Source organism: Bombina bombina, chromosome 1 (genome assembly GCF_027579735.1).
Source record: "Bombina bombina isolate aBomBom1 chromosome 1, aBomBom1.pri, whole genome shotgun sequence".
Lineage (NCBI taxonomy): Eukaryota > Metazoa > Chordata > Amphibia > Anura > Bombinatoridae > Bombina > Bombina bombina.
In genome coordinates, this window is record NC_069499.1 from 1102615254 (window position 1) to 1102638869 (window position 23616).

At 42.2% G+C, this 23616-nt stretch overlaps 1 protein-coding gene across 1 annotated transcript in view; it reads left to right on the forward strand.

Annotated features, from left to right (window-relative positions):
- The window catches only part of TRPC4AP (transient receptor potential cation channel subfamily C member 4 associated protein), a 288555-nt gene that overhangs the window by 244911 nt on the left and 20028 nt on the right, over positions 1 to 23616 (forward strand). The window contains exons 15-18 of the mRNA XM_053696832.1: positions 461 to 551; positions 1271 to 1411; positions 2044 to 2155; positions 16700 to 16812. Of these exons, the coding sequence (XP_053552807.1) occupies positions 461 to 551; positions 1271 to 1411; positions 2044 to 2155; positions 16700 to 16812 (457 nt within the window). The remainder of the gene's footprint in view (positions 1 to 460; positions 552 to 1270; positions 1412 to 2043; positions 2156 to 16699; positions 16813 to 23616) is intronic.

The following is a 23616-nucleotide window of genomic DNA, read 5'->3' on the forward strand; positions in this document are numbered from 1 at the left end:
GCTCATTCTACGAGGGCTGTTTTCTCTTCCTGGGCATTCAAAAATGAAGCTTCTGTGGAACTGATTTGCAAGGCTGCAACTTGGTCCTCTCTACACACTTTCACTTTTCAAGTTCTATAAATTTGATGCTTTTGCCTCGACTGAGGCTTCTTTTGGGAGAAAGGTTCTTCAAGCAGTGGTGCCTTCTGGGCAGAAATGATATTCCCAATAGTAATTAGAGATGATCCGTGGACTCACCGTGTCAAGAAAGAAATATATTTATCAGGTAAGCATAAATTTTGTTTTCCACGCTTCCAAGGTCTGTGAAGTGGTTTAAGTGTCAAAAGCTTTCTATTAATATGTTGATGGAAATACATATTTAATAACTTAAGAGGCAACTTTAGTATTCAACATATTGCTGATGTATACACTTAATCTTTTTTTTTTCTCCTTCCTGCAAATTTGTCCTATCCTGATGCAGGTTTTGGCAGGCCCGGGCTGTAGAAAGTTTCCTCCGTGGGGTTACATCCTATGCTGACCAGATGTTTCTTCTGAAAAGAGGCCTTCTAGAGGTAAATGGCCTAGATTACCTTAATGTGACAAAGCAATATTCTGGTGATACCTTTATTAGCTAACTAATAGTGGGTACAATTGCAAGCTTTCAGGACATGGGTTCCTTCATAAGGCATTCTGATGTACATGTGAAGCTTAGTCACATTTATATACAGGGTCAGGTATATGCATTTAAAATGACATCTGTAAAGCATGAATATTTGATGTGTTTTCTGTGAGCTCTGGGAAAGATTTCACAGGGTAAGCAGGCAGTGCAGGAGGATGCTTTCACTGTGTAAAGAGTCTGTATCCACTGTGTAGGGGGTATTAAGTCTAGTCATCAGAATGATCAAATAGTTCTATAGAGCTTTTTATTTTTTTTTATTTTTTGAAGAGAAGGCATTTTTACAGTTCTTTGCAGTAGTGATGAAGTCTGTTTTACCTCCTCAGTTGCTGGTCCTTTTAAAATCACTAAAAAAAGGTACAAAGGCTTCCACCCAAAGATAATAAAAAAAAGTTCACAGAGCCCCCAAAATACCCAGGGACAAACTCTTGCAGTATTAGCCAACACTGAAGAATAGGGTACCTCTGGACCAGCACTGTTCCATGGGTCTTGAGCAGCACTTCAACAGTGTGTTTAAACTTTTTGTTGGGGTTAAAAACACAGTAATGTCAATAGTGTACTTTTATTACAGCCCTATAATAAATGTAGATCTAATATCTGTGTCACTTTTTGCAGCATATACTTTATTGCATAGTGGACAGTGAATGCAAGTCACGGGACGTACTTCAGAGTTATTTCGACCTACTAGGAGAGTTAATGAAATTCAACATTGATGCTTTTAAAAGGTTTAACAAATATGTGAACACAGAGGAGAAGGTGAGCTTTTATGGCATATCTTTTTATATATCGGAATAACAATTGCTGAATTTAAGCAAATGCTTAGGAGAAAGCAGTTTTGGTTGTAATGAATTATTTATTTGTATAGTGCCACAAAATTCTGTAGCGCTGTAGGTGGATATCAATGATACTTAAAGGGGCCTTCTAATGCAAAAATTACATCTTCTCATTTGTTAGAGTATGTCCTTTTTACATTTGTGACCCTAGTTAACAATGTTTAACCTCTTCAAATTGTTAAACATAGTTAAAGCAGGGCAAGTCAGGTCAGTCAATGAGAAGCAGAAGTTGCATTACCCACAAGTCATTGGCTGTGCCCTTATTGGGGCTATACCTGTATGATTAGCCACTTGACAAAGGGAAAATAAAGAATTATCTAGGCTCAATAAGGTAAAAATGGCATTCTCTTAAATTAAAGCATGCAATCTCGCTTTAGAATTTACATTTAACTCGCAAAAAGTAAAAAAGCATTTGCAAAACACTTTTTTTTTTTTTTTAATTTTCATAACTACAGAAAACAGATTTGAAATAAAATATTTTGTTATAAGTTTTAAAATGAATGTATCACATTGGATTCTAAGGATAGGTAAAACTGAAATTTGCTTTGGTCTCAGTTTCAGATTTTTCTGAACCAAATTAACAGCTCCTTGGTGGATTCTAACATGTTGGTACGGTGTATTGCTCTGTCTCTCGACCGGTTTGAGAGCTTATCAGATGACATAAAAGGTAAGTTTTATTTTGTGATCATCTCCTCTTTACAGCTCCTTCATTTATACTGTATACTATAATATACTTTCATATATTTACAGTATCTCACAAAAGTGAGTACACCCCTCACATTTTTGTAAATATTTTATTATCTCTTTTCATGTAACAACACTGAAGAAATTACACTTTGCTACAATGTAAAGTAGTGAGTGTACAGCCTCTATTTCTCCAACATAGGTGTGTCCGGTCCACGGCGTCATCCTTACTTGTGGGATATTCTCTTCCCCAACAGGAAATGGCAAAGAGCCCAGCAAAGCTGGTCACATGATCCCTCCTAGGCTCCGCCTACCCCAGTCATTCTCTTTGCCGTTGCACAGGCAACATCTCCACGGAGATGGCTAAGAGTTTTTTGGTGTTTAAATGTAGTTTTTATCCTTCAATCAAGTGTTTGTTATTTTAAAATAGTGCTGGTATGTACTATTTACTCTGAAACAGAAAAGAGATCAAGATTTCTGTTTGTAAGAGGAAGATGATTTTAGCAAACGTTACTAAAATCGATTGCTGTTTCCACACAGGACTGTTGAGATGAAGTAACTTCAGTTGGGGGAAACAGTTTGCAGACTTTTCTGCTTGAGGTATGACTGGCCACATTTCTAACAAGACTTTGTAATGCTGGAAGGCTGTCATTTTCCCTATGGGGACCGGTAAGCCATTTTCTTAGTTTAAGTAAAAGAATAAAGGGCTTCATAAGGGCTTATAAAACTGGTAGACATTTTTCTGGGCTAAAACGATTACTTTACTAAGCATATTTGGCAGATTATAACTCTTATAGTTATTATAATCTTGGGGATTGTTTTAAAAAAAACGGCAGGCACTGTATTGGACACCTTTTTCAGATGGGGGCCTTTTCTAGTCATAGGCAGAGCCTCATTTTCGCGCCACTAATGCGCAGTTGTTTTTGGAGAGCAAGGCATGCAGATGCATGTGTGAGGAGCTAAGAACCACTGAAAAAGCTTATAGAAGGCGTCATTTGGTATCGTATTCCCCTCTGGGCTTGGTTGGGTCTCAGCAAAGCAGATACCTGGGACTGTATAGGGGTTAAATGTAAAAACGGCTCCGGTTCCGTTATTTTAAGGGTTAAAGCTTTCAAATTTGGTGTGCAATACTTTTAAGGCTTTATGACACTGTGGTGAAAATTTGGTGAATTTTGAACAATTCCTTCATACTTTTTCACATATTCAGTAATAAAGTGTGTTCAGTTTAAAATTTAAAGTGACAGTAACGGTTTTATTTTAAAACTTTTTTTGTGCTTTGTTGACAAGTTTAAACCTGTTTAACATGTCTGAACCATCAGATAAGCGATGTTCTATATGTATGAAAGCCAAGGTTTCTCCCCATTTAAATATATGTGATGATTGTGACATAGTGTCCAAAAAAAGTAGGGACAATGATGCCACAGATACTGATATTGCCCAAGATGATAACTCAAATGAGGGGAGTAAGCATGGTACTGCATCATCCCCTTCTGTGTCTACACCAGTTTTGCCCACACAAGAGGACCCTAGTACATCTAGTGCGCCCATACTTATTACCATGCAACAATTAACGGCTGTAATGGATAATTCTATTGCTAACATTTTATCCAAAATGCCTACTTATCAGAGAAAGCGCGATTGCCCTGTTTTAAACACTGAAGAGCAAGAGGACGCTGATGATAACTGTTCTGACATACCCTCACACCAATCTGAAATGGCCAGGAGGGAGGTTTTGTCTGAGGGAGAAATTTCAGATTCAGGAAAAATTTCTCAACAAGCTGAACCTGATGTTGTAACATTTAAATTTAAACTAGAACATCTCCGCGCACTGCTTAAGGAGGTATTATCTACTCTGGATGATTGTGACAATTTGGTCATTCCAGAGAAATTATGTAACATGGACAAGTTCCTAGAGGTTCCGGTGCCCCCCGAAGCTTTTCCTATACCCAAGCGGGTGGCGGACATAGTAAATAAGGAGTGGGAAAGGCCCGGCATACCTTTTGTTCCTCCCCCTATATTTAAGAAATTATTTCCTATAGTTGACCCCAGAAAGGACTTATGGCAGACAGTCCCCAAGGTCGAGGGGGCGGTTTCAACTCTAAACAAACGCACTACTATTCCTATAGAAGATAGTTGTGCTTTCAAAGATCCTATGGATAAAAAATTAGAGGGTTTGCTTAAAAAGATGTTTGTTCAGCAAGGTTATCTTCTACAACCAATTTCATGCATTGTTCCTGTCACTACAGCAGCGTGTTTCTGGTTCGAAGAACTAGGAAAGTCGCTCAATAAAGAATCTTCGTATGAGGAGGTTATGGACAGAGTTCAAGCACTTAAATTGGCTAACTCTTTTATTTTAGATGCCGCTTTGCAATTAGCTAGATTAGCGGCGAAAAATTCAGGGTTTGCTATCGTGGCGCGCAGAGCGCTTTGGCTAAAGTCTTGGTCAGCGGATGTGTCTTCCAAGACAAAATTGCTTAACATCCCTTTCAAGGGTAAAACACTGTTTGGTCCTGATTTGAAAGAGATTATTTCAGACATCACTGGGGGAAAGGGCCACGCCCTTCCTCAGGATAGGTCCTTTAAGGCTAAAAATAAGCCTAATTTTCGTCCCTTTCGCAGAAACGGACCAGCCTCTAATTCTACATCCTCTAAGCAAGAGGGTAATACTTCTCAACCCAAACCAGCCTGGAGACCGATGCAAGGCTGGAACAAGGGTAAGCAGGCCAAGAAGCCTGCCACAGCTACCAAAACAGCATGAAGGGATGGCCCCCGATCCGGGACCGGATCTGGTGGGGGCAGACTTTCTCTCTTTGCTCAGGCTTGGGCAAGAGATGTTCAGGATCCTTGGGCACTAGAAATAGTTTCTCAAGGTTATCTCCTGGAATTCAAGGAACTACCCCCAAGGGGAAGGTTCCACAGGTCTCAATTATCTTCAAACCAAATAAAAAGACAGGCATTCTTACATTGTGTAGAAGACCTGTTAAAGATGGGAGTAATTCATCCAGTTCCAATAGGAGAACAAGGGATGGGGTTTTACTCCAACCTGTTCATAGTTCCCAAAAAAGAGGGAACATTCAGACCAATTTTAGATCTCAAGATCCTAAACAAATTTCTCAGGGTTCCATCGTTCAAAATGGAAACCATTCGAACGATCCTTCCTACCATCCAGGAAGGTCAATTTATGACCACGGTGGATTTAAAGGATGCGTACCTACATATTCCTATCCACAAGGAACATCATCAGTTCCTAAGGTTCGCTTTTCTGGACAAGCATTACCAGTTTGTGGCACTTCCATTCGGATTAGCCACTGCTCCGAGAATTTTCACAAAGGTACTAGGGTCCCTTCTAGCAGTTCTAAGACCAAGGGGCATTGCAGTAGTACCTTACTTGGACGACATCCTGATTCAAGCGTCGTCTCTGTCAAAAGCAAAGGCTCATACGGACATCGTTCTAGCCTTTCTCAGATCTCACGGATGGAAAGTGAACATAGAAAAAAGTTCTCTGTCCCCGTCAACAAGAGTTCCCTTCTTGGGAACAATAATAGACTCCTTAGAAATGAGGATTTTTCTGACAGAGGTCAGAAAATCAAAACTTCTAAGCTCTTGTCAAGTACTTCATTCTGTTCTTCATCCTTCCATAGCGCAGTGCATGGAAGTAATAGGATTGATGGTTGCAGCAATGGACATAGTTCCTTTTGCACGAATTCATCTAAGACCATTACAACTGTGCATGCTCAGACAGTGGAATGGGGATTATACAGACTTGTCTCCGACGATTCAAGTAGATCAAAGGACCAGAGATTCACTCCGTTGGTGGCTGATCCTGGACAACCTGTCACAGGGATTGAGCTTCCGCAGACCAGAGTGGGTCATTGTCACGACCGACGCCAGTCTGGTGGGCTGGGGCGCGGTCTGGGAACCCCTGAAAGCTCAGGGTCTATGGTCTCGGGAAGAATCTCTTCTCCCGATAAACATTCTGGAACTGAGAGCGATATTCAATGCTCTCAAAGCTTGGCCTCATCTAGCAAAGGCCAAATTCATAAGGTTTCAATCAGACAACATGACGACTGTTGCATATATCAACCATCAGGGGGGAACAAGGAGTTCCCTGGCGATGGAGGAAGTGACCAAGATAATTCAATGGGCGGAGGATCACTCCTGCCACTTGTCTGCAATCCACATCCCAGGAGTGGAAAATTGGGAAGTCAGACCTTCCATCCGGGGGAGTGGGAACTCCATCCGGAAATCTTTGCCCAAATAACTCAATTATGGGGCATTCCAGACATGGATCTGATGGCGTCTCGTCAGAACTTCAAGGTTCCTTGTTACGGGTCCAGATCCAGGGATCCCAAGGCGACTCTAGTGGATGCACTAGTAGCACCTTGGACCTTCAACCTAGCTTATGTATTCCCACCGTTTCCTCTCATTCCCAGGCTGGTAGCCAGGATCAATCAGGAGAGGGCTTCGGTGATCTTGATAGCTCCTGCGTGGCCACGCAGGACTTGGTATGCAGACCTGGTGAATATGTCATCGGCTCCACCATGGAAGCTACCTTTGAGACAGGACCTTCTTGTTCAAGGTCCATTCGAACATCCGAATCTGGTTTCCCTCCAACTGACTGCTTGGAGATTGAACGCTTGATTTTATCAAAGCGTGGGTTTTCAGATTCCGTAATAGATACTCTTATTCAGGCTAAAAAGCCTGTAACTAGAAAGATTTACCATAAAATATGGAAAAAATATATCTGTTGGTGTGAATCTAAAGGATTCCCATGGAACAAGATAAAAATTCCTAAGATTCTATCCTTTCTGCAAGAAGGTTTGGAGAAAGGATTATCTGCAAGTTCTCTGAAGGGACAGATCTCTGCTTTATCTGTTTTACTTCACAAAAGGCTGGCAGCTGTGCCAGACGTTCAAGCTCTGGTTAGAATCAAGCCTGTTTACAGACCTTTGACTCCTCCCTCGAGTCTTAATGTAGTTCTTTCAGTTCTTCAAGGGGTTCCGTTTGAACCCTTACATTCCGTAGATATTAAGTTATTGTCTTGGAAAGTTTTGTTTTTGGTTGCAATTTCTTCTGCTAGAAGAGTTTCTGAGTTATCTGCTCTGCAGTGTTCTCCGCCCTATCTGGTGTTCCATGCAGATAAGGTGGTTTTGCGTACTAAGCCTGATTTTCTTCCGAAAGTTGTTTCCAACAAAAATATTAACCAGGAGATTGTTGTACCTTCTTTGTGTCCGAATCCAGTTTCAAAGAAGGAACGTTTGTTACACAATTTGGACGTAGTCCGTGCTCTAAAATTCTATTTAGAGGCTACTAAAGATTTCAGACAAACATCTTCTTTGTTTGTTGTTTATTCTGGTAAAAGGAGAGGTCAAAAAGCAACTTCTACCTCTTTCTTTTTGGCTTAAAAGCATTATCCGATTGGCTTATGAGACTGCCGGACGGCAGCCTCCTGAAAGAATCACAGCTCATTCCACTAGGGCTGTGGCTTCCACATGGGCCTTCAAGAACGAGGCTTCTGTTGACCAGATATGTAAGGCAGCGACTTGGTCTTCACTGCACACTTTTGCCAAATTTTACAAATTTGATACTTTTGCTTCTTCAGAGGCTATTTTTGGGAGAAAGGTTTTGCAAGCCGTGGTGCATTCCATTTAGGTGACTTGATTTGCTCCCTCCCTTCATCCGTGTCCTAAAGCTTTGGTATTGGTTCCCACAAGTAAGGATGACGCCGTGGACCGGACACACCTATGTTGGAGAAAACAGAATTTATGCTTACCTGATAAATTACTTTCTCCACGGGTGTGTCCGGTCCACGGCCCGCCCTGGTTTTTTTAATCAGGTCTGATGAATTATTTTCTCTAACTACAGTCACCACGGTATCATATGGTTTCTCCTATGCATATTTCCTCCTGTACGTCGGTCGAATGACTGGGGTAGGCGGAGCCTAGGAGGGATCATGTGACCAGCTTTGCTGGGCTCTTTGCCATTTCCTGTTCGGGAAGAGAATATCCCACAAGTAAGGATGACGCCGTGGACCGGACACACCGTTGGAGAAAGTAATTTATCAGGTAAGCATAAATTCTGTTATCAGAGTAAATTTGCTGTCCCCTCAAAATAACTCAACACACAACCATTAATGTCTAAACCGTTGGCAACAAAAGTGAGTACACCCCTAAGTGGAAATGTCCAAATTGGGCCCAAAATGTCTATTTTGTGTGGCCATCATTATTTTCCAGCACTGCCTTAACCCTCTTGTGCATGGTGTACAGCAGAGCTTCACAGGTTGCCACTGGAGTCCTCTTCCACTTCTCCCTGACGACATCACTGAGCTGGTGGATGTTGGAGACCTTGCGCTTCCCCACCTTCCGATTGAGGATGCCTCAAAGATGCTCAATAGGGTTTAAGTCTGGAGACATGCTTGGCCTGTCCATCACCTTTACCCTCCGCTTCTTTAGCAAGACAGTGGTCGTCTTGGAGGTGTGTTTGGGGTCGTTATGTTGGAATACTGCCCTGCGGCCCAGTATCTAAAGGTAGGGGATCATGCTCTGCTTTAGTATGTCATAGTATATGTTCGCATTCATGGTTCCCTCAATGAACTGTAGCTCCCCTGTGTCAGCAGCACTCATGCAGGCCCAGACCATGACACTCCCACCACCATGCTTGACTGTAGGCAAGACACACTTGTCTTTGTACTCCTCACCTGGTTGCTGCCATACACGCTTGACACTATCTGAACCAAATAAATTTATCTTGGGCTCATCGGACCACAGGAAATGGTTCCAGTAATCCATGTCCTTTGTCTGCTTGTCTTAAGCAAACTTTTTGCGGGCTTTATTGTGCATCATCTTTAGAAGAGGCTTCCTTCTGGGGCGACAGCCATGCAGACCAATTTGATGCAGTGTGTGGTGTATTGCCTGAGCACTGGTAGGCTGACCCCCTCCCCTTCAACCTCTGCAGCAATGCTGGCAGCACTCATACATCTATTTCCCAAAGACGACCTCTGGATATGAAGCTGAGCACGTGCACTCAACTTTTTTGGTTGACCATGACGAGACCTGTTCTGAGTGGGACCTGTCCTGGGAAACCACTGTATGGTCTTGCCCACCGTGCTGCAGCTCAGTTTCAGGGTCTTGTCAATCTTCTTATAGCCTAGGCCATCTTTATGTAGAGCAACAATTCTTTTTCTCCAACATAGGTGTGTCCGGTCCACGGCGTCATCCTTACTTGTGGGATATTCTCTTCCCCAACAGGAAATGGCAAAGAGCCCAGCAAAGCTGGTCACATGATCCCTCCTAGGCTCCGCCTACCCCAGTCATTCTCTTTGCCGTTGTACAGGCAACATCTCCACGGAGATGGCTTAGAGTTTTTTAGTGTTTAACTGTAGTTTTTATTATTCAATCAAGAGTTTGTTATTTTGAAATAGTGCTGGTATGTACTATTTACTCAGAAACAGAAAAGAGATGAAGATTTCTGTTTGTATGAGGAAAATGATTTTAGCAACCGTCACTAAAATCCATGGCTGTTCCACACAGGACTGTTGAGAGCAATTAACTTCAGTTGGGGGAACAGTGAGCAGTCTCTTGCTGCTTGAGGTATGACACATTCTAACAAGACGATGTAATGCTGGAAGCTGTCATTTTCCCTCTGGGATCCGGTAAGCCATGTTTATTACGATTGTAAATAAGGGCTTCAAAAAGGGCTTATTAAGACTGTAGACTTTTTTTGGGCTAAATCGATTGATTATTAACACATATTTAGCCTTGAGGAATCATTTTATCTGGGTATTTTGATATAATAATATCGGCAGGCACTGTTTTAGACACCTTATTCTTTAGGGGCTTTCCCAAAGCATAGGCAGAGCCTCATTTTCGCGCCGGTGTTGCGCACTTGTTTTTGAGAGGCATGGCATGCAGTCGCATGTGAGAGGAGCTCTGATACTTAGAAAAGACTTTCTGAAGGCGTCATTTGGTATCGTATTCCCCTTGGGGCTTGGTTGGGTCTCAGCAAAGCAGATACCAGGGACTGTAAAGGGGTTAAAGTTCAAAACGGCTCCGGTTCCGTTATTTTAAGGGTTAAAGCTTCCAAATTTGGTGTGCAATACTTTTAAGGCTTTAAGACACTGTGGTGAAAATTTGGTAAATTTTGAACAATTCCTTCATGTTTTTTCGCATTTGCAGTAATAAAGTGTGTTCAGTTTAAAATTTAAAGTGACAGTAACGGTTTTATTTTAAAACGTTTTTTGTACTTGTTATCAAGTTTATGCCTGTTTAACATGTCTGAACTACCAGATAGACTGTGTTCTGAATGTGGGGAAGCCAGAATTCCTATTCATTTAAATAAATGTGATTTATGTGACAATGACAATGATGCCCAAGATGATTCCTCAAGTGAGGGGAGTAAGCATGGTACTGCATCATTCCCTCCTTCGTCTACACGAGTCTTGCCCACTCAGGAGGCCCCTAGTACATCTAGCGCGCCAATACTCCTTACTATGCAACAATTAACGGCTGTAATGGATAATTCTGTCAAAAACATTTTAGCCAAAATGAACACTTATCAGCGTAAGCGCGACTGCTCTGTTTTAGATACTGAAGAGCATGACGACGCTGATATTAATATTTCTGAAGGGCCCCTAACTCAGTCTGATGGGGCCAGGGAGGTTTTGTCTGAGGGAGAAATTACTGATTCAGGGAACATTTCTCAACAAGCTGAACCTGATGTGATTGCATTTAAATTTAAGTTGGAACATCTCCGCATTCTGCTTAAGGAGGTATTATCCACTCTGGATGATTGTGACAAGTTGGTCATCCCAGAGAAACTATGTAAAATGGACAAGTTCCTAGAGGTGCCGGGGCTCCCAGAAGCTTTTCCTATACCCAAGCGGGTGGCGGACATTGTTAATAAAGAATGGGAAAGGCCCGGTATTCCTTTCGTCCCTCCCCCCATATTTTAAAAATTGTTTCCTATGGTCGACCCCAGAAAGGACTTATGGCAGACAGTCCCCAAGGTCGAGGGAGCGGTTTCCACTTTAAACAAACGCACCACTATACCCATAGAGGATAGTTGTGCTTTCAAAGATCCTATGGATAAAAAATTAGAAGGTTTGCTTAAAAAGATGTTTGTTCAGCAGGGTTACCTTCTACAACCAATTTCATGCATTGTCCCTGTCGCTACAGCCGCATGTTTCTGGTTCGATGAGCTGATAAAGGCGGTCGACAGTGATTCTCCTCCTTATGAGGAGATTATGGACAGAATCAATGCTCTCAAATTGGCTAATTCTTTCACCCTAGACGCCACTTTGCAATTGGCTAGGTTAGCGGCTAAGAATTCTGGGTTTGCTATTGTGGCGCGCAGAGCGCTTTGGTTGAAATCTTGGTCGGCTGATGCGTCTTCCAAGAACAAACTACTTAACATTCCTTTCAAGGGGAAAACGCTGTTTGGCCCTGACTTGAAAGAGATTATCTCGGATATCACTGGGGGTAAGGGCCACGCCCTTCCTCAGGATCGGCCTTTCAAGGCAAAAAATAAACCTAATTTTCGTCCCTTTCGTAGAAACGGACCAGCCCAAAGTGCTACGTCCTCTAAGCAAGAGGGTAATACTTCTCAAGCCAAGCCAGCTTGGAGACCAATGCAAGGCTGGAACAAGGGAAAGCAGGCCAAGAAACCTGCCACTGCTACCAAGACAGCATGAAATGTTGGCCCCCGATCCGGGACCGGATCTGGTGGGGGGCAGACTCTCTCTCTTCGCTCAGGCTTGGGCAAGAGATGTTCTGGATCCTTGGGCGCTAGAAATAGTCTCCCAAGGTTATCTTCTGGAATTCAAGGGACTTCCCCCAAGGGGGAGGTTCCACAGGTCTCAGTTGTCTTCAGACCACATAAAAAGACAGGCATTCTTACATTGTGTAGAAGACCTGTTAAAAATGGGAGTGATTCATCCCGTTCCATTAAGAGAACAAGGGATGGGGTTCTACTCCAATCTGTTTATAGTTCCCAAAAAAGAGGGAACGTTCAGACCAATCTTAGATCTCAAGATCTTAAACAAGTTTCTCAAGGTTCCATCGTTCAAGATGGAAACCATTCGAACTATTCTTCCTTCCATCCAGGAAGGTCAATTCATGACCACGGTGGATTTAAAGGATGCGTATCTACATATTCCTATCCACAAGGAACATCATCGGTTCCTGAGGTTCGCATTCCTGGACAAACATTACCAGTTCGTGGCGCTTCCTTTCGGATTAGCCACTGCTCCAAGGATTTTCACAAAGGTACTAGGGTCCCTTCTAGCTGTGCTAAGACCAAGGGGCATTGCTGTAGTACCTTACTTGGACGACATTCTGATTCAAGCGTCGTCCCTTCCTCAAGCAAAGGCTCACACGGACATTGTCCTGGCCTTTCTCAGATCTCACGGATGGAAAGTGAACGTGGAAAAGAGTTCTCTATCTCCGTCAACAAGGGTTCCCTTCTTGGGAACAATAATAGACTCCTTAGAAATGAGGATTTTTCTGACAGAGGCCAGAAAAACAAAACTTCTAGACTCTTGTCGGATACTCCATTCCGTTCCTCTTCCTTCCATAGCTCAGTGCATGGAAGTGATCGGGTTGATGGTAGCGGCAATGGACATAGTTCCTTTTGCACGCATTCATCTAAGACCATTACAACTGTGCATGCTCAGTCAGTGGAATGGGGACTATACAGACTTGTCTCCGAAGATACAAGTAAATCAGAGGACCAGAGACTCACTCCGTTGGTGGCTGTCCCTGGACAACCTGTCACGAGGGATGACATTCCGCAGACCAGAGTGGGTCATTGTCACGACCGACGCCAGTCTGATGGGCTGGGGCGCGGTCTGGGGATCCCTGAAAGCTCAGGGTCTTTGGTCTCGGGAAGAATCTCTTCTACCGATAAATATTCTGGAACTGAGAGCGATATTCAATGCTCTCAAGGCTTGGCCTCAGCTAGCGAGGGCCAAGTTCATACGGTTTCAATCAGACAACATGACGACTGTTGCGTACATCAACCATCAGGGGGGAACAAGGAGTTCCCTGGCGATGGAAGAAGTGACCAAAATCATTCTATGGGCGGAGACTCACTCCTGCCACCTGTCTGCAATCCACATCCCAGGAGTGGAAAATTGGGAAGCGGATTTTCTGAGTCGTCAGACATTGCATCCGGGGGAGTGGGAACTCCATCCGGAAATCTTTGCCCAACTCACTCAGCTGTGGGGCATTCCAGACATGGATCTGATGGCCTCTCGTCAGAACTTCAAAGTTCCTTGCTACGGGTCCAGATCCAGGGATCCCAAGGCGGCTCTAGTGGATGCACTAGTAGCACCTTGGACCTTCAAACTAGCTTATGTGTTCCCGCCGTTTCCTCTCATCCCCAGGCTGGTAGCCAGGATCAATCAGGAGAGGGCGTCGGTGATCTTGATAGCTCCTGCGTGGCCACGCAGGACTTGGTACGCAGATCTGGTGAATATGTCATCGGCTCCTCCTTGGAAGCTACCTTTGAGACGAGACCTTCTTGTTCAGGGTCCGTTCGAACATCCGAATCTGGTTTCACTCCAGCTGACTGCTTGGAGATTGAACGCTTGATCTTATCGAAGCGAGGATTCTCAGATTCTGTTATCGATACTCTTGTTCAGGCCAGAAAGCCTGTAACTAGAAAGATTTACCACAAAATTTGGAAAAAATATATCTGTTGGGGTGAATCTAAAGGATTCCCTTGGGACAAGGTTAGGATTCCTAGGATTCTATCCTTCCTTCAAGAAGGATTGGAAAAAGGATTATCTGCAAGTTCCCTGAAGGGACAGATTTCTGCCTTGTCTGTGTTACTTCACAAAAAGCTGGCCGCTGTGCCAGATGTTCAAGCCTTTGTTCAGGCTCTGGTTAGAATTAAGCCTGTTTACAAACCTTTGACTCCTCCTTGGAGTCTCAATTTAGTTCTTTCAGTTCTTCAGGGGGTTCCGTTTGAACCCTTGCATTCCGTTGATATTAAGTTATTATCTTGGAAAGTTTTGTTTTTAGTTGCAATTTCTTCTGCTAGAAGAGTTTCAGAATTATCTGCTCTGCAGTGTTCTCCTCCTTATCTGGTGTTCCATGCAGATAAGGTGGTTTTACGTACTAAACCTGGTTTTCTTCCAAAAGTTGTTTCTAACAAAAACATTAACCAGGAGATTATCGTACCTTCTCTGTGTCCGAAACCAGTTTCAAAGAAGGAACGTTTGTTGCACAATTTGGATGTTGTTCGCGCTCTAAAATTCTATTTAGATGCTACAAAGGATTTTAGACAAACATCTTCCTTGTTTGTTGTTTATTCCGGTAAAAGGAGAGGTCAAAAAGCAACTTCTACCTCTCTCTCTTTTTGGATTAAAAGCATCATCAGATTGGCTTACGAGACTGCCGGACGGCAGCCTCCCGAAAGAATCACAGCTCATTCCACTAGGGCTGTGGCTTCCACATGGGCCTTCAAGAACGAGGCTTCTGTTGATCAGATATGTAGGGCAGCGACTTGGTCTTCACTGCACACTTTTACCAAATTTTACAAGTTTGATACTTTTGCTTCTTCTGAGGCTATTTTTGGGAGAAAGGTTTTGCAAGCCGTGGTGCCTTCCATTTAGGTGACCTGATTTGCTCCCTCCCTTCATCCGTGTCCTAAAGCTTTGGTATTGGTTCCCACAAGTAAGGATGACGCCGTGGACCGGACACACCTATGTTGGAGAAAACAGAATTTATGTTTACCTGATAAATTACTTTCTCCAACGGTGTGTCCGGTCCACGGCCCGCCCTGGTTTTTTTAATCAGGTCTGATGATTTATTTTCTTTAACTACAGTCACCACGGTACCATATGGTTTCTCCTATGCAAATATTCCTCCTTAACGTCGGTCGAATGACTGGGGTAGGCGGAGCCTAGGAGGGATCATGTGACCAGCTTTGCTGGGCTCTTTGCCATTTCCTGTTGGGGAAGAGAATATCCCACAAGTAAGGATGACGCCGTGGACCGGACACACCGTTGGAGAAAGTAATTTATCAGGTAAACATAAATTCTGTTTTTTCAGATCTTTAGAGAGTTATTTGCCATGAGGTGCCATGTTGAACTTCCAGTGACCAGTATGAGAGAGTGTGAGAGCGATAACACCAAATTTAATACACCAGCTCCCCATTCACACCTGAGACCTTGTAACACTAAAGAGTCACATGACACCGGGGAGGGAAAATGGCTAATTGGGCCAAATTTTTACATTTCCACTTAAGGGTGTTCTCATTTTTGTTGCCAAAGGTTTAGACATTAGTGGCTGTGGGTTGAGTTATTTTGAGGGGACAGCAAATTTACATGGTTATACAGGCTGTACGCTCACTACTTTACATTGTAGCAAAGTGTCATTTCTTCATTGTTGTCACATGAAAAGATATAATAAAATATTTACAAAAATGTGACGGGTGTACTCACTTTAGTGAGATACTGTATGTGTGCGTTTACAAATAATTTCTATATAAACCGTTAAATTAAAGCTCCGTAAAAAGAAGGGTGTACTTATTGGGAGGAAATGCAGTTTAAGACTTCTGCGAGCTATTTTAATGGACCTATTAAAATGACAATTTCAAGATTTTGGAGCATGCAATTTTAAACAGCTTTTCAATTTACTTTTGTTGTTAAATTTGCTACATTTTCTTGGTATCCTTTGTTGAAGACTATGCCTAGGTAGTTTTATGAGCAGCAATGCTAGCTGCTCATTATTGGCTACTAGCTCCCACTAGTGCATTGCTGCTTATGAGCCTATTCCTTTAAAAGGGATACCAATATAAAGATGCAAATTTGATGTAAGAAGTGAATAGAAAAGATGTTTAAAATTGGCCGCTCTGTAAGAATCATGTTTTTTTTTTAATTTTGACTTTACTCTTCTTTTAAAGGGAGCTTACAACCGCATTTTTATGTCTGGCTGCAGGATTAGAAGATTGTGGGGGGAAAAAAGTACTTGTATAAAGGCCGATCTAGTTGTACTAACACAAAATAATCTAATCAGATCCCTGGACTGGAACTTCCTTAGCTTTAACACGTTTGATGTTTCTCTTGTTCACACGGCTGCCTCATGCGCTGCTAGGCCTTACTGTGAAGAGCTCTGAGCCTGATTGCAGCACTGCTTGATGAGTGGTACAGATAGCATTGTTACTCCAATCTTGTCCACAGGGCTAAAGAAAAGCTAAATTTCCCAGGCATTGGGCTATGTAAATTCTACACCCTGGAATTGATTGATCAGTTTCTTTGTGAAGCTACATGAGGCTCATGTCTTGTTTTGTTTATATTTAGAGCACATACACACAAGACAAACAGGGAGAGGGAAGAATCTCAATATCTTCACCTACATTTTATCAGTTTTTTCCAAAATAAAAGAACGAGCAAGATTATAAATTTAAAGTTGTGATCTTAATCATACAGCTCACTTGTAATGTATTTGCCTATATTGTATGGTTTATTTATTTTAAATGGATAATTTATGGCAATTTTGTTTTTAAAACAAAAATTCTTCCACAGTTGCAGAAGTTCTTTCAGAATGTCGCCTACTATCCTACATGACTCAGGTGTCAGCCAGAATGTCCTTTTTATTTCGGTTAATTAACATCATCCATGTACAGACATTAACACAGGTATGTCCTAAGTGGCTTTTTGTTATTAAAACTCATAAATAAAAACATCACCTACAAAGGTGGTTGAAGTTCAGTTTACCTACATTTTTGTCATAAAAGTTCAATAAATAAAGGCGTCTTTCATTCATCTGTTTGTAGTTTAAAGCAAACAAAATAATTGTCTTCTTATACACCAGTTCAAGAGTTTATGGGTCATGACAGATTATTCATACTGGAGTACTGTAAAATTGTCAGTTACCTATTTTACCCGCTAAAGTGTATTTAATTGTTTGCAGATAGCTCCTTTTACCTTTATTTTGTAGTTTGAAGTAACAGATTTTGCCTGTAGAAATCGCCACCTTTACCAAAAATATGAATACTGCTATATCATGTGCAGCAAAGCTATGTAAACAAGTGACAGCACCATTAATCAACCTGCCAGCGGTGGTGGGAGGTAGTGATTTTTGTATCTTAAATAGCTGATTTTGCTCATTGGACCACCCACCATTAAATTAATATATCCGTACCTAATTTAGGCTGTGTATGTGTGTGTGTGTATATGTGTATATATATATATGTATATATGTGTGTGTATATATATATATATATATATATATATATATATATATATATATATAATTTCATGTAAGTGGCAAGAGTCCATGAGCTAGTGACGTATGGGATATACATTCCTACCAGGAGGGGGCAAAGTTTCCCAAACCTCAAAATGCCTATAAATACTCATACCTCAGTTTTACAAACTTTGCCACCTTTGGAGGTGGTGAAGCAAAATGTGCTTGATTTCTTCTATTAAAGGCGCTTCAAAGCATTTTGAAGCTCAAATCCTCTCAAAGTACAGTGTTTGAGGGATGTGAAGGGAGTATTGCCAGATACCATGTTTTCGCCTATGGGAAATCTATTCTAGGGCTCTCTGTAAATTGGTCGCAGGGATTCATCTGCTGGCTCCCTTTTACAGATTGACATTATACTCCTCTACCATTACCTCTACTGATATGTTTCAGTACTGGAACAATTGACAAGAAAGGCTGAACCAACCTATTCTTGAGAAAGACTACATATATAGCACTCACAGGGTTACATAACCATGGTACTACCCACAGAGGGAATACTATATAGAAGGTCAGACACACATTGTGCAGATGGAGCTAGAATTTGACAAAATCAGAAAATACAATAAAATTTAACCTTTATTGAGAGCATGGTTAAAATTGGAAAACATACATTAAAAACACACTTAGGAGCCAAAGGTTAATTAAAATAGATTGAGGGCTGGATATAGTATATAGATCCCTTGCAGTTTGATATAGTAAAAAATTGGCACTCCCTATAGGAGCTACTTGGTAATGTAACCCAATATAGTGAGTTAGTATCCCGTTATTGTAGATGGACTATAGCCACTTGTTCACCTGATAGGTGATGGTAGGTGTATGTCGGATACTATATAGATAGTGAATCAGTGTTATACCCCAGTTGCGTGTATACTGGGAAAAACACTCTGACAGAAGTAACCGTGTTTGCTAGTAAGTTGTGAAAGTCATTAGCATATGGTCCTGCCCACTAATCAAATTATATGAAGTGGTAACCCATATCACTGTATTAACCTGGAATAACAGTAAGCTTTAATACTTTGTCTTGTTTTATTGTGGCACAGAATGTGTAAAATATACAATAAGTCACCACAGAGGATTATTTATTACCAGTATTTAGTTATTACTCAACCACAGATACTACTGTGTCGTGATAATTGCTAACCATATTTGTTACAACAAGCAGTTTATGTATACTAATGTGAATGTCTCTGTAATAACCCACAATTACTACTTTATTAACGTAGCACAATATTTGGTATCAGGTCTCTCCGTTACTCCAACTTAAAGATTAGACTTCAGTCCTGAAATTCAACCTGAGGTCTGTGTGGTAGGTTTCTCTTGTAAGATGTATCCAGTCCACGGATCATCCATTACTTGTGGGATATTCTCATTCCCAACAGGAAGTTGCAAGAGGACACCCACAGCAGAGCTGTCTATATAGCTCCTCCCCTCACTACCATATCCAGTCATTCTCTTACAACTCTCAACAAGCATGGAGGTAGTAAGAGATAAGTGGTGAAATGTAGCTGTTATTTTTGCTTCAATCAAGAGTTTATTATTTTAAATAGTACCGGAGTTGTGCTATTTTATTCCAGGCAGAAAAAAAGAAGAATCTGCCTGTGATTTCTATGATCTTAGCAGGTTGTAACTAAGATCCATTGCTGTTCTCACACATGTCTGAAGAGAGAGATAACTTCAGCGGGGGAATGGCGTGCAGGTTATCCTGCTATGAGGTATGTGCAGTTAATATTTTTCTAGAAGATGAAATGAAGGCTAGAAAATGCTGCTGATACCAAATTTATGTAAGATAAGCCTGAATACAGTGATTTAATAGCGACTGGTATCATGCTTACTTTCTGAGGTAAAACACTTTTATATTTACAATATAAAACGTTTGCTGGCATGTTTAAACGTTTTTATATATACTTTGGTGATAAAACTTTATTGGGGCCTAGTTTTTTTCCACATGGCTGGCTTAAATTTGCCTAGAAACAGTTCCCTGAGGCTTTCCACTGTGTTACTGAGTGGGAGGGGCCTAGTTTAGCGCTTTTTTGCACATTAACTATTACAGACTGAGACATCCAGGAGTTCCCTGAATGCTACAGGACATCTCTAAAGGCTTTTAGGCTTCCAAAATCGTTTGTTGGGGAAGGTAAGCACACAGCAAGGCTGTGGCAGTTTGGTGTGACTGTTAAAAAAACGTCTATCGTTTTTTTTTATCCGGTTTTTGAACTAAGGGGTTAATCATCCATTTGCAAGTGGGTGCAATGCTCTGTTAGCTTATTATACACACTGTAAAAATTTTGTTTGATTTACTGCCTTTTTTCACTGTTTTTCAAATTCTGAAAAAATTTGTTTCTCTTAAAGGCACAGTACCGTTTTTTATATTTGCTTGTTAACTTGATTTAAAGTGTTTTCCAAGCTTGCTAGTCTGTATAAACATGTCTGACATAGAGGAAACTCCTTGTTCATTATGTTTAAAAGCCATGGTGGAACCCCCTCTTAGAATGTGTACCAAATGTACTGATTTCACTTTAAGCAATAAAGATCATATTCTGTCTTTAAAAAATTTATCACCAGAGGAATCTGTCGAGGGGGAAGTTATGCCGACTAACTCTCCCCATGTGTCAGATCCTTTGACTCCCGCTCAAGGGACTCACGCTCAAATGGCGCCAAGTACATCCAGGGTGCCCATAGCGTTAACTTTACAAGACATGGCGGCAGTCATGGATAATACACTGTCAGCGGTATTAGCCAGACTACCTGTATTTAGAGGAAAGCGAGATAGCTCTGGAGTTAGACAAAATACAGAGCATACTGACGCTTTAAGAACTATGTCTGATACTGCCTCACAATATGCAGAAGCTGAAGAAGGAGAGCTTCTTTCTGTGGGTGATATTTCTGACTCAGGGAAGATGATGTAACCTGATTCTGATATTTCTACATTTAAATTTAAGCTTGAACACCTCCGCGTGTTACTCAGGGAGGTTTTTGCTGCTCTGAATGACGGTGATACAATTGCAGTGCCAGAGAAATTGTGTAGACTGGATAAATACTATGCAGTGCCGGTGTGTACTGATGTTTTTCCAATACCTGAAAGGTTTACAGAAATTATTACTAAGGAATGGGATAGACCAGGTGTGCCGTTCTCTCCCCCTCCTGTTTTTAGAAAAATGTTTCCAATAGACGCCACCACACGGGACTTATGGCAGACAGTTCCTAAGGTGGAGGGAGCAGTTTCTACTCTAGCAAAGCGTACTACTATCCCTGTCGAGGACAGTTGTGCTTTCTTAGATCCAATGGATAAAAAGTTAGAGGGTTACCTTAAAAAAAGTTTATTCAACAAGGTTTTATCCTACAGCCCCTTGCATGCATTGCGCCTGTCACTGCTGCTGCGGCGTTCTGGTTTGAGTCTCTGGAAGAGGCTTTACAGGTAGCGACTCCATTGGATGAAATACTTGACAAGCTTAGAGCACTTAAGCTAGCCAATTCTTTTGTTTCTGATGCCATTGTTCATTTGACTAAACTAATGGCTAAGAATTCTGGTTTTGCTATCCAGGCGCGCAGAGCGCTATGGCTTAAATCATGGTCAGCTGACGTTACTTCAAAATCGAAGCTGCTTAACATTCCCTTCAAGAGGCAGACCCTATTCGGGCCTGGTTTGAAGGAGATTATTGCTGATATCACTGGAGGAAAAGGTCATGCCCTTCCTCAGGATAGGTCCAAACCAAGGGCCAAACAGTCTAATTTTCGTGGCTTTCGAAACTTCAAGGCAAGTGCGGCATCAACTTCCTCTAATGCAAAACAAGAGGGAATTTTTGCTCAGTCCAAGACGGTCTGGAGACCTAACCAGACCTGAAACAAGGGTAAGCAGGCCAAAAAGCCTGCTGCTGCCTCTAAGACAGCATGAAGGAACGGCCCCCTATCCGGTAACGGATCTAGTAGGGGGCAGACTTTCGCTCTTCGCCTTGGCGTGGGCAAGAGATGTCCAGGATCCCTGGGCGTTGGAAATTATATCCCAGGGATATCTTCTGGACTTCAAGGCTTCCCCCCCCAAAAGGGAGATTTCACCTTTCACAATTATCTGCAAACCAGATAAAGAGAGAGGCATTCTTACACCGTGTACAAGACCTCCTAGTTATGGGAGTGATCCATCCAGTCCCAAAGGAGGAACAGGGACAGGGATTTTACTCAAATCTGTTTGTGGTTCCCAAAAAAGAGGGAACCTTCAGACCAATTTTGGATCTAAAGATCTTAAACAAATTCCTCAGAGTTCCATCATTCAAGATGGAGACTATTCGTACCATCCTACCTATGATCCAGGAGGGTCAATACATGGCGGTCCTAAGGCCACGGGGCATAGCAGTGGCCCCTTATTTAGACGACATCCTGATTCAGGCGTCAAACTTCCAAATTGCCAAGTCTCATACGGACATAGTGCTGGCATTTCTGAGGTCGCATGGGTGGAAGGTGAACGAGGAAAAGAGTTCTCTATCCCCCCTCACAAGAGTTTCCTTCCTAGGGACTCTGATAGATTCTGTAGAAATGAAAATTTACCTGACGGAGTCCAGGTTATCAAAACTTCTAAATTCCTGCCGTGTTCTTTATTCCATTCCTCACCCTTCGGTGGCTATGTGCATGGAAGTAATAGGCTTAATGGTAGCGGCAATGGACATAGTGCCGTTTGCACGCCTATATCTCAGACCGCTGCAACAATGCATGCTCAGTCAGTGGAATGGGGATTACACAGATTTGTCCCCTTTACTGAATCTGGACCAAGAGACCAGGGATTCTCTTCTCTGGTGGCTATCTCGGATCCATCTGTCCAAAGGTATGACCTTTCGCAGGCCAGATTGGACAATTGTAACAACAGATGCCAGCCTTCTAGGTTGGGATGCAGTCTGGAACTCCCTGAAGGCCCTGGACTCAGGAGGAGACTCTCCTTCCAATAAATATTCTGGAACTAAGAGCGATATTCAATGCTCTTCAGGCTTGGCCTCAGTTAGCAACTCTGAGGTACATCAGATTTTAGTCGGACAACATCACGACTGGCTTACATCAACCATCAAGGGGGAACAAGAAGTTCCCTAGCTATGTTAGAAGTTTCAAAAATAATTTGCTGGGCAGAGATTCACTCTTGCCACCTATCAGCTATCCATATCCCAGGTGTAGAGAACTGGGAGGCGGATTTTCTAAGTCGTCAGACGTTTCATCCGGGGGAGTGGGAACTCCATCCGGAGGTGTTTGCACAATTGATTCATTGTTGGGGCAAACCAGAACTGGATCTCATGGCGTCTCGCCAGAACGCCAAGCTTCCGTGTTACGGATCCAGGTCCAGGGATCCCGAGGCGACGCTGATAGATGCTTTAGCAGCGCCCTGGTCTTTCAACCTGGCTTATGTGTTTCCACCGTTTCCTCTGCTCCCTCGACTGATTGCCAAGATCAAGCAGGAGAGAGCATTGGTGATTCTGATAGCACCTACGTGGCCACGCAGGACCTGGTATGCAGATCTAGTGGACATGTCATCCTTTCCACCATGGTCTCTGCCTCTGAGACAGGACCTTCTACTTCAGGGTCCTTTCAACCATCCAAATCAATCTCCAGGCAGTCAGTCTCAGAGAAATTAGAACGCTTGATTTCTTTCATGTAATTAGCAAGAGTCCATGAGCTAGTGACGTATGGGATATTACATTCCTACCAGGAGGGGCAAAGTTTCCCAAACCTCAAAATGCCTATAAATACACCCCTCACCACACCCACAAATCAGTTTTACACGAAAGCCTGTCACCAGGAAAATTTACCATAAGATATGGCGTAAATATCTTTATTGGTGTGAATCCAAGGGTTACTCATGGAGTAAGGTCAGGATTCCCAGGATATTGTCCTTTCTCCAAGAAGGTTTGGAAAAAGGATTGTCAGCTAGTTCCTTTAAGGGACAGATTTCTGCTCTGTCTATTTTTTTGCACAAGCGTCTGGCAGATGTTCCAGACGTTCAGGCATTTTGTCAGGCTTTAGTTAGAATCAAGCCTGTGTTTAAACCTGTTGCTCCACCATGGAGCTTAAATTTGGTTCTAAAGGTTCTTCAAGGAGTTCCGTTTGAACCTCTTCATTCCATAGATATCAAACTTTTATCTTGGAAAGTTCTTTTTTTGGTAGCTATTTCCTCTGCTCGTAGAGTCTCCGAGTTATCTGCCTTACAATGTGATTCTCCTTA